Genomic DNA, 11,063 nt, shown 5'->3' on the forward strand with positions numbered 1-11,063 from the left:
TTCTGGCCGGACAGTGATTGTCTTTACTGCTGGCTTGACCCGTTTTATTAGGGGTTTGTAGGCTGGGACCAGGAACAGGCAGAGGTGGTCAGAATGCCCCAGGTGGGGGCAGGGAGTAGCTTTGTATGAGTCCTTAACGTTTGTATAGAGATGATCCAGGGTGTGATGGAATTTGGGCAATACAGCCCTGAGGTTAGCCTGATTAAAGTCACCACCTATGATAAAGGCATTGTCCGGGTGTTTGGTCTGTTGTCTGCTGATGGCACACTGTAGCTGCTTAAGTGCTTCCTCAGCATTAGCATGTGGGGGGGGATGCATACAGCGGTGATGGTAATGGCCGTTAGCTCCCTGGGCAGGTAAAAAGGCCTGCACTGAATCATAAGCAGCTCGAGATCAGCACAGCAATGCCTTTCGACGATCTTTACTATATTGTTGCACCAAGAGTTATTGACATAAATACTCAAACCTGCTCCGAAATGCATTTTTGCAAAAATGCACTTATGATCCTGATTTTTTTTTTGGGAGGTGGTAAGTATTGTTCCGGAGAGGACCGGAAAAATAGCAGAAAATTAAAAAATAATTATAATAATTATGCATAATTATGCAAAATATGCATTTTCTAAAAATGGCTAAAAACCACTTTTCTCGGCATTTCAGATGATTCTGAGCATTTGGGGGGAGGGAGTTGGAGTGGGGGGAGGGGGTTAGGGGCAGGGGGAAGGCGGTTAGCTGGCAGGATGAAGAGGAGGGAGAGTTAGACGGGTGGATAACCAAACCGCTACATTGTAGCGGGGTTCTTCTAGTATATATATATATTTACCACCAGTTTGCTGAGAACAGGCTCGGTCCGCAATTCGTTTCCTTGGCCCTCGTTGCAGGGACCTTCATGGTGCCTGGAAATTGGGCTGAGCAAACACACACATAAGCACTGCGGCCTTGAGTTGCGCTGCGGAATCAGAATCAGAATCAGAATACTCGCTTCATCCCCGAGGGGGGACTTGGGTTTGGAGCTGGCGGGGGCAGGAAGCCCGCTCGCCGCCATAAGCTCTTGGAAGAAGTCAAACGTGTTGTCCTGGAAACGCGTGCCGCCGTTTCAGCTCACGTACTTTACATTCGCAGTCCCCGCGCTCCCGGGTGACATTTTAAGTCCATAAAATGAGCGTCACGTCGGCTGAGGCTCGAGAATGCGAGAGGACGCGTTGCATGCAGATGGCGGTGATTGACGCATGGCCCTCTGGGGAGCGCCGCGCGCGCGCACGCGGGCGAGCGGTTTAATTACTCGTAAATATGAATGCGCGTATCAGCGTGAACACCAAGCAGCCATGGTAACGATCTCCCCTGCTAATTTAATTGTGTGATTGTTACAACAACGCAGGTTGTTTTGTTTTTTTGTTTTACGCTCGTGTTGTGTAACCGTCCCCCGGGATCCCGGCAAGCCGGGTGGAGCTTATACGGTATTACACGTTCAAAGCGGTGAGGGAGAGGAGGAGGAGGAGGAGGGGGGGGGTTCTTCTTCTTCTTCTCCCGGAACTTATGTAGGACCCCATTAGGATTCACGGGCTGCCTCGGTGTCGACGGGAATTGTGTGGCGCCGGTGTTTGTGTGTTCTGAATGGAAATTAGCCAAAACACCCGAGCGCCGATGACGTATAACCGGAGAGGGGAAAGTTTGGGCTCCTGCTCGGGTCTTTCTAATAAGGACAGGAACCTTTGACAAGGCTCGTTTAGCGAACCACCCACCACCCCTTCTCTCGCCGCCTACCTTGCGATACACACAGAGGGATTAGCCGGGCGCCGCCGCCGCCGTACTTCTTTTACACGAGTTTGTATCTCTTGTCGCAGATGAGGTCAGCGAGATGTGAGACGGCAACGGAGCCGCCGGGGGGCGGAGCCGATGTAAATTAGCCGACATAAACGGAGCGCTCGTCTGCAGCGTTTGATGTCGTCTTCTTCTTCTGCGCTCGCGTTTCTCACCCTGGGCAACGGAGACTCCCACACACGCTACACGCCACCTCGTTTAACCGCTCGCCGGTGTGGTACGGTGTTATGGAGCCACGTTTCTCACTCCGGGGCGGGACGGGGGGGCGGGGCATGCTCTTGGTTTCCTGTGGCAGCGCTAGCAGCAGTGGCGATGCTAACGTCTCTCTCTTCCTCCCGTCCCGTCCCCAGCCTTCCTCTGCGGTTCTGGGTGAACATCCTCAAGAACCCGCACTTCATCTTCGACGTGCACGTGACGGAGGTGGTGGACGCCTCGCTCTCCGTCATCGCCCAGACCTTCATGGACGCCTGCACCAAGAGCGAGCACAAACTCAGCCGGGTGAGTGGACGGAAAGCGAGGGGCGACTGGTGGGGAGTAGAGAAGGAAGTAGCAACACTAATAATGATGGTTATTAATAATGATTACAATGATCACGTGATAGTGATGCTATGACGAAAACATTTGGGGCGGGGTTTGGGGCGGGGGGTTGGATTTCCCCCCCCAATTGTACATGACCAATTACCCCACTCTTCTGAGCCGTCCCGGTCGCTGCTCCACCCCCCCCCCCTCTGCCGATCCGGGGAGGGCTGCAGACTACCACATGCCTCCTCCCATACATGTGGAGTCACCAGCCGCTTCTTTTCACCTGACAGTGAGGAGTTTCACCAGGGGGACGTAGCGCGTGGGAGGATCACGCTATTCCCCCTAGTTCCCCCTCCCCCCTGAACAGCCGCCCCGACTGACCAGAGGAGGCGCTAGTGCAGCGATCAGGACACATACTCACATCCGGCTTCCCACCCGCAGACAAGGCCAATTGTGTCTGTAGGGACGCCCTACCAAGCCGGGGGTAACACGGGGATTCGAACCGGCGATCCCCGTGTTGGTAGGCAACAGAATAGACCGCCACGCCACCCACACGCCCGCAAAAACAACTGTACTGCTAATTTATTGTGTAGCACTCTTGTTGCACCGTGTTGCAAAAGCCTTTAAAGCAGAATTAAAAATGGAGACGGAGTGAATGACCGAATGGGGGAATTCAGGGCGTCCGGGTGGCGTGGCGGTCTATCCAATGCCTACCAACATGGGGACCGCCGGTGCGAATCCCTACAGACACAATTGGCCGTGTCTGCGGGTGGGAAGCCGGATGTGGGTATGTGTCCTGGTCCCTTCACTAGCGCCTCCTCTGGTCAGTCGGGAGGGGGAACTGGGGGCAATGGCGTGATCCTCCCACGCGCTACGCCCCCCTGGCGAAACTCCTCACTGCCGGGTGAAAAGAAGCGGCTGGAGACTGTGGTAGGCTGCAGCCCTCCCCGGATCGGCAGAGGGGGGGCGGAGCAGCGACCGGGACGGCTCGGGAGAGCGGGGTAATTGGCCAAGCACAACTGGGGAGAGAAATGGGGGCGGGGGAGTGGGGGGGGGACAAGGTCATTGTCTGTGAAACGTCCACATTCTCATGTAATGTGTGCTTCTTGGGTGATTTGGTCTCGTCCGCAGGACTCGCCAAGTAACAAACTACTCTATGCAAAGGAGATCTCCACCTACAAGAAGATGGTGGACGAGTAAGTCCTGCCCGTACTGCACCGCCCTCGGCCTGACCTATCGGGTTTCCTGTTTTCTGTTTCCTGCTTAAAATGCTGACACAACAGGCGAGGCTTGTCAATATCACTTTCTGGGTGATAGCCATCTAATCTGTGTGTGTGTCTGTGTGTGTGTGTGTGTGTGTGTGTCTGTGTGTCTGTGTGTGTGTGTGTGTAGCTACTACAAGGGCATCAGGCAGATGGTATCTGTCAGCGACCAGGACATGAACACTCATCTGGCTGAGGTGTCGCGGGTAAGTATTGCACACTGCTGCCCCCGGCAGATGGTAAAGAGTGACGCCATCCTTTAATACTTCTAAAGGTAGTAAAGTTGTGTACATACTGTGTATTTCCCCTGTCGCTGATACACCCCCCACCCAATGCACGCAGTATTCACTGCCCCCCCCCCCCGTGCACGCAGTAAACCAAGTTCCAACAGCTCGTTTGCCTTCGTCACTAGCACGGTTGTTTCAGGTGTAGCTGAAGAACCCCCGCCTGACGTCTTCATCACTTTTGTTTCCTTCCAGTCTCACACGGACAAGCTCAACACACAAGTGGCCCTCCATCAGCTCTACCAGTACGCCAGCAAGTACTACGACGGGGTAAGGAAGGGTCTTTAGGGAGCGTTATTTCCCACAATGCACCACTGCCCGCCATATCATTGTTTATATCTTTTATTTCTCCTCCCTCCCTCCCCCCCTCTCGCTCTCTCTCGCTCCGCTCTCGGCAGGACTCAGAAGAGGGGCCGTGTGGGGTTTTAATTGAAAGCGCCTCTGTGCTGCGTGAATTGGAAAATTGCTGCGGGAATTGATTTTTATTTTTTCTTCTTCTGGGTTTTGGCGGCACCTCGTGCGTCGCCACTCGAGGTCGTGAGGGAAGCGGATAAGCGAAGGCTAATGAGCAAGTTAGATAAACAAAACAGGCCCGTCATTGTCGCCGAGCGCCGCTCGCCGACAATAACGGCTTATGACGGGACCATCCATGTCGAATGACACCAGCCTCCCCCCCTCCCCTTTTCTCTCTCCCTCCTCCCCCCCCCCCCTCTCTCTCTCTCGCCAGATAATCGCTTCTCTCGAGGACGACCCCGCCGCCCAGAGTAAGCAGCTGACCGTGCGGCTGCAGCAGATCGCGGCCGCCCTGGAGAACAAAGTGACGGATCTCTGAGTCGCCGGACGGACGGACGGACGGACGGACGGGCGAAGAGAGGGAAGGAGGGAGAACGAGATAGGGGAAGGGGGTTGGGGGGTGGTAGTATAGCGCCAGTGTCCACGGGGGGAGGGGGGGGGCCTATTTGGTTTTGTTAGAGGGGGAGGTAGGGGAGAAGGGGACCCCCCCCCCCATGTTGAGCGTCCAGCTCGACCCTGCAGCAGGGGAAGGGCGTGTGAAGCGGACCGACGGGGGACCGAGAGCCACGCGGGGGGTGGGGGGGGGTGGAGGATGGGGCTGTGCTGTCTGTCACTGGGTACGCCTTAAAGCTCACTTGCCAAAACTTGGGGGGGTGGGGGGGTGGAGTGGGGGGGGGGGGGTCTACGAGCTCGCTCAGGCTTCGCCGGATTTGCTTTTCCGCCCCCCAGAATGCACTTGGGGCCGACCTTCTCTGGAGAACTAGGACCACCCCCACCCCCCTACCCCACCCCACCCCCCCCCGTGTGGAGCACACTGGCACGAGAGATAATCAGATGTTCAATTTCTTCCTGTGCAGAGAGGGTTATAAGAATTGTATTATATATTTTTTTTATTGTGCAGTCTTTATGAGAAAAGCTTTATAAGGAAAAAGTATCTTTTTAAATGGATCGCCGTGTGGTGCGGATAGTGTTTCTATTAGCCTGTGTGCGTGTACTGTACTCTGTGCGTGTGTCTGTGCGCGTGTGTGTGCGTGCGTGTGTGTGTGCGTGAGGTGGGTCAAATACAAAAATGTGTGAGCGAGCGTGCGCATACCTACCTATCCCGTGTATGTGTTTACCCGCGTGTGTGTGTGTGTGTGTTTAGGTGTGCACATGTGGGACGCCTACTGTCAGGCTTGTGGTCGAAGGGGGCGCCGCCCTTCTGGTCTCGTTTGACCCCGCCACCCCCACCCCCCACCTTATCGGCTGACGCGCCCCTGTGCTCTCACCCGAACTTCCTGACAGAGACCAAAGGACCCTGACAGGGACGCCGACCGGTGTGGCGGACGCGCGGCTCTTACGGACGAATGGCGGCGCGCGGATACCTCCCCCCGAATAATCCAGTTGTGTTTCGTCTCCGTCTCGTCCCCCCCCTCCCCCCCTCGGGCTCGATCGCTGTTTGTGCCGGTGGAAAGCGAGATAGCGCAGCGCGCGCCGCCCCCCCCCCCCTTTACCGTACAACGCTATGACACGTTTCCTGCCCAACGAAAGCACAGAACCACGTTTCGGACGTTTTAATTAAAGGAGGTTTCAGTTGTTTCCAAAGACGTTCACTTGCTAATTACGTGGACCGTCACGAGAGGCGCTTGTTTGTGTTGCGTCCTAGAGGCGGCCGCTCGTCATTAGCCCTGCAATAAATCCAGTGCACCAGGGGACTCACACGCACGTGGTCGTGGAGGTGGTGGAGGTGGAGGTGGTCAGGGGGCAACTTCGTGTGTCGGTTGCGTTTAAGTGACGGAACGCGTTCATCTACCGTAGCAGTGCAGCAATACACGGGGACTGTCAGCTTACCGGCTCTGCTCTTTGTATCCCTCAGACGTCTTTTGTAGCGCCATTTTAGTATTACCCTTTTGCTATTCTGAGTAGTCATGGAGACTCACGCCCCGCCCCCCGCTCCTCGTGGCGACTTGAATAATTTAAACACGCGGTACTTAAACACGGTACGCTTTGAATGAGTAATAATAATTTTGAATGAGTAATAATAATTTTGAATGAGTAATAATTTTGAATGAGTAATAATAATTTTGAATGAGTAATAATAATTTTGAATGAGTAATAATAATTGCTTTCGCTGTATGATTTTACAGAGGTCGGGTTCAACCATGTACGCAACTCATCAGATCCAAGAGGTTTCCTGGTCGGGGCCCGGGGTCGAGGGGGGGGGGGTCTGCGGTTTCTTTCGTCGCCGTTTAACCCCGCTTTGCTTCTCAGTCCGGTTTTAGATGCTCTGGCGGCACCGCCCCCGCCCCCCCCCCTGCGTTTCATCACCCGTCCCCGGCTGGGCTACTCCGGAGACCCCAGAATGTTCAGCTACCCTTGCCTCGGCGCTTGGCCTGGGGGGGTGGGGGGGGGGCTCTGATCTGGGCCCACTGCAGACTTCCGCCCCTGTCGCCGCCGCCGCCGGTTCACCGCTGACTCCTCTCGCGTGACGAGAGTGACGCAACACGCTTCTTTCAGAGCCTTTCTTTAGCCGGAAATGTGCCTTACGGAATAGGACGACGCATGCGTCAACTCTAAATGATGCTCTCGGAAACAACCTAGGTGAGGATGAGGATGATGATGAGGATGATGGTGGTGGTAGTAGTAGAGACGCAGCAGTGTGTTTGGATTTGTGATATTTAGTAGTGTGCTGTCAAAAAAAAAAGATAAAAAGGAAAAAAAAGAAAAGAAAAGAAACGGCGCGCGCTAATAGACGCCCCGCGGCAGCCGTCCGCGTGCCAATGTCGGTTGAAGACATTTCACTTCCGTTCCGTTCGTGGTTGCAGGTCCGATGTGTGTCGTTTCCTTTTGGGTGTCCGTGGCGCGTGCTTCGTAGGACTGGATGCACGCGTAGGGCAGCGGGGCGCCGACCACGCGTTGGGTTTTCCCTGGAAAAGTCTGACATTCCTGGAAAAGTCTGGCATTCCTGGATCGCTCTTAAATCGGGAAAAGGGGGGTTACTCGACGTAGATTATCGAGCAAAGCGCGAAATCGCTCTCACGGTTGTTTTATTTCCCGCCCTGTGTTTCCAAGCTGTTTCCGCGGTGTGTGTAATTAATGACTATCTATACTCGACGAATGACCTTTCTTACTGCTGTGCAGTTATTATTTCTATTTCCGGTTTCCTAGAACGTATAAACCTTTGTAAACTCCTGTTGAGATGCTGTACTCTAACTGTATAATCCTATGCATCGAGTCCCGGGGAAGAGGAACGAGTTCTGCTCGTCCTGCAGTCCTCGAGACCCTCCCCCCCCCCCCCACGTTGAAACTTTGTGAACGTGCCGTGATGATAACAGGAACCGGAACAGCCCCTCATCGGTGCAGGACCAATAACGGAAGCCAATGTATGTTTGTTTGTTTTCTCCCCCCCCCCCCCCATCCAAAGGCAGCTCAGAAGAAATCGATCCCGTTACCTGAACTGTTTTTTTTTTTACCGAATGGACGCTGTCCTCCAGGGGGCGCCCGCAGACGGACCCGGGAGGGGGGGCAGTTACACGTTGGTTCCATCACACACTCCTCTGTGAATAAAAGTTCTCAGAGACGTCCCGCTGTTGTCTTGTCCTTCGTTCGCCTCCACGGCCTTGATTTGTTTCGGTCAGATGGTCTCTCAGCACCGACACGGTCTCTCTCAGCACCGACACGGTCTCTCTCAGCACCGACACGGTCTCTCTCAGCACCGACACGGTCTCTCTCAGCACCGACACGGTCTCTCATCAGCACCGACACGGTCTCTCATCACCGACACGGTCTCTCATCACCACCGACACGGTCTCTCATCACCACTGACACGGTCTCTCATCAGCACCGACACGGTCTCTCATCACCACTGACACGGTCTCTCATCACCACCGACACGGTCTCTCATCACCACTGACACGGTCTCTCATCAGCACCGACACGGTCTCTCATCACCACCGACACGGTCTCTCATCACCACTGACACGGGGTCTCATCAGCACCGACACGGTCTCTCATCACCACTGACACGGGGTCTCATCACCACCGACACGGTCTCTCATCACCACTGACACGGTCTCTCATCACCACCGAGGTCTCTCATCACCACCGACACGGTCTCTCATCACCACCGACACGGTCTCTCATCACCACCGAGGTCTCTCATCACCACCGACACGGTCTCTCATCACCACCGACACGGTCTCTCATCACCACTGACACGGGGTCTCATCAGCACCGACACGGTCTCTCATCACCACTGACACGGACTCATCACCACCGACACGGTCTCTCATCAGCACCGACACGGTCTCTCATCACCACTGACACGGTCTCTCATCACCACTGACACGGGGTCTCATCACCACTGACACGGTCTCTCTCAGCACCGACACGGTCTCTCATCACCACCGACACGGTCTCTCATTAGCACCGACACGGTCTCTCATCACCACCGACACGGTCTCTCATTAGCACCGACACGGTCTCTCATCACCACCGACACGGTCTCTCTCAGCACCGACACGGGGTCTCATCACCACTGACACGGTCTCTCTCAGCACCGACACGGTCTCTCATCACCACCGACACGGTCTCTCATTAGCACCGACACGGTCTCTCATCACCACCGACACGGTCTCTCATCACCACTGACACGGGGTCTCATCAGCACCGACACGGTCTCTCATTAGCACCGACACGGTCTCTCATCACCACCGACACGGTCTCTCTCAGCACCGACACGGTCTCTCATCACCACCGACACGGTCTCTCATTAGCACCGACACGGTCTCTCATCACCACCGACACGGTCTCTCTCAGCACCGACACGGACTCATCAGCACCGACACGGTCTCTCATCACCACTGACACGGTCTCTCATCAGCACCGACACGGTCTCTCATCACCACCGACACGGTCTCTCATTAGCACCGACACGGGGTCTCATCACCACTGACACGGTCTCTCATCAGCACCGACACGGTCTCTCATCACCACCGACACGGTCTCTCTCAGCACCGACACGGTCTCTCATCACCACCGACACGGTCTCTCATCACCACTGACACGGTCTCATCAGCACCGACACGGTCTCTCTCAGCACCGACACGGTCTCTCATCACCACCGACACGGTCTCTCATCACCACTGACACGGGGTCTCATCAGCACCGACACGGTCTCTCATCACCACTGACACGGGGTCTCAGCACCACTGACACGGTCTCTCTCAGCACCGACACGGTCTCTCATCACCACCGACACGGTCTCTCATTAGCACCGACACGGTCTCTCATCACCACCGACACGGTCTCTCATTAGCACCGACACGGTCTCTCATCACCACCGACACGGTCTCTCATCACCACCGACACGGTCTCTCATCACCACCGACACGGTCTCTCTCAGCACCGACACGGTCTCTCATCACCACCGACACGGTCTCTCATCAGCACTGACACGGTCTCTCATCACCACTGACACGGTCTCTCATCAGCACCGACACGGACTCTCATCACCACCGACACGGACTCATCAGCACCGACACGGTCTCTCATCACCACTGACACGGTCTCTCATCAGCACCGACACGGTCTCTCATCACCACCGACACGGACTCATCAGCACCGACACGGTCTCTCATCACCACTGACACGGTCTCTCATCAGCACCGACACGGTCTCATCACCACTGCCACGGTCTCTCATCAGCACCGACACGGTCTCATCACCACTGCCACGGTCTCTCATCAGCACCGACACGGTCTCATCACCACCGACACGGTCTCATCAGCACCGACACGGTCTCTCATCAGCACCGACACGGTCTCTCATCACCACTGCCACGGTCTCTCATCAGCACCGACACGGTCTCATCACCACGGACACGGTCTCTCATCAGCACCTCGGCTGAGACACCATGTCCGTCTTGCCACAGGTTGAAATAAGAGCAACTAGATCTCTGTTGCTCATGTACAAGACACTGACGAGCTTTACCACACAAGGTTAACAGACACTAGGAAAAACATTGACCCCCCCACCCCACCCACCCCCCCCAAAAAACAACAGACACACCATCCATTCTATACACACATCAGGAATCAGGAACAATTTGTTGTCGTTTCTTTCATGTGCTTGCGTACACAAAAGAAACGACATTTTGTTTCCCACAGCGGTGCAACACAAAAGACAAAACACACATCCGAAATTTCCACACAAAAAAACGGTTAACAACACGGTCCACGCAGTGCAACACGGTCCAAATCCAGAGGATGGACACCAGCCAGCATGACTGTCGGAACTGCCGGTCTGCATGGGCTAGCAGTTAGCTTAGCCTGCCCCGCTTCCGCGTCCTGCCAGACCGCCCGCCCTCGGTGCTTCCTCTTCGGGCGCAGCTCCAGGCAAGGCCGTGGTCCCTGGGCCCACAGGACGCAGCAGCCCAGGCTCTCCCAGCTGATCCCGCGCCAGCTCTCCCGGCCATCAAACGAAAAGAAAAATCGAAGATCAAAATAAAAACTAAACACAATGACACAAACTTAGACGCAGGCGTAGACATGGACAAAGACCCTGCATAGTCGGTACTGGGTGAAGCCGCTGCAAACGTGAGTGCGCGCCGCCATCTTGCATCTATAACGCCCTATAAGCATCTATAACGCCCTATAAGCATCTATAACGCCCTATAACGCCCTAT

At 55.2% G+C, this 11,063-nt stretch overlaps 1 protein-coding gene across 1 annotated transcript in view; it reads left to right on the forward strand.

Moving 5' to 3' along the window:
* plxnb2b (plexin b2b) overlaps window positions 1-4,759 on the forward strand; it is a 91,429-nt gene extending 86,670 nt beyond the window's left edge. The window contains 5 exon segments of the mRNA XM_056281148.1: window positions 2,169-2,316; window positions 3,472-3,536; window positions 3,733-3,808; window positions 4,082-4,156; window positions 4,614-4,759. Of these exon segments, the coding sequence (XP_056137123.1) occupies window positions 2,169-2,316; window positions 3,472-3,536; window positions 3,733-3,808; window positions 4,082-4,156; window positions 4,614-4,718 (469 nt within the window). The 3' untranslated portion in view covers window positions 4,719-4,759.
* The last annotated feature ends 6,304 nt before the right edge of the window (window positions 4,760-11,063 follow it).

This window comes from Lampris incognitus, chromosome 6, assembly GCF_029633865.1.
Source record: "Lampris incognitus isolate fLamInc1 chromosome 6, fLamInc1.hap2, whole genome shotgun sequence".
In the NCBI taxonomy this organism is placed as follows: Eukaryota; Metazoa; Chordata; class Actinopteri; order Lampriformes; family Lampridae; genus Lampris; species Lampris incognitus.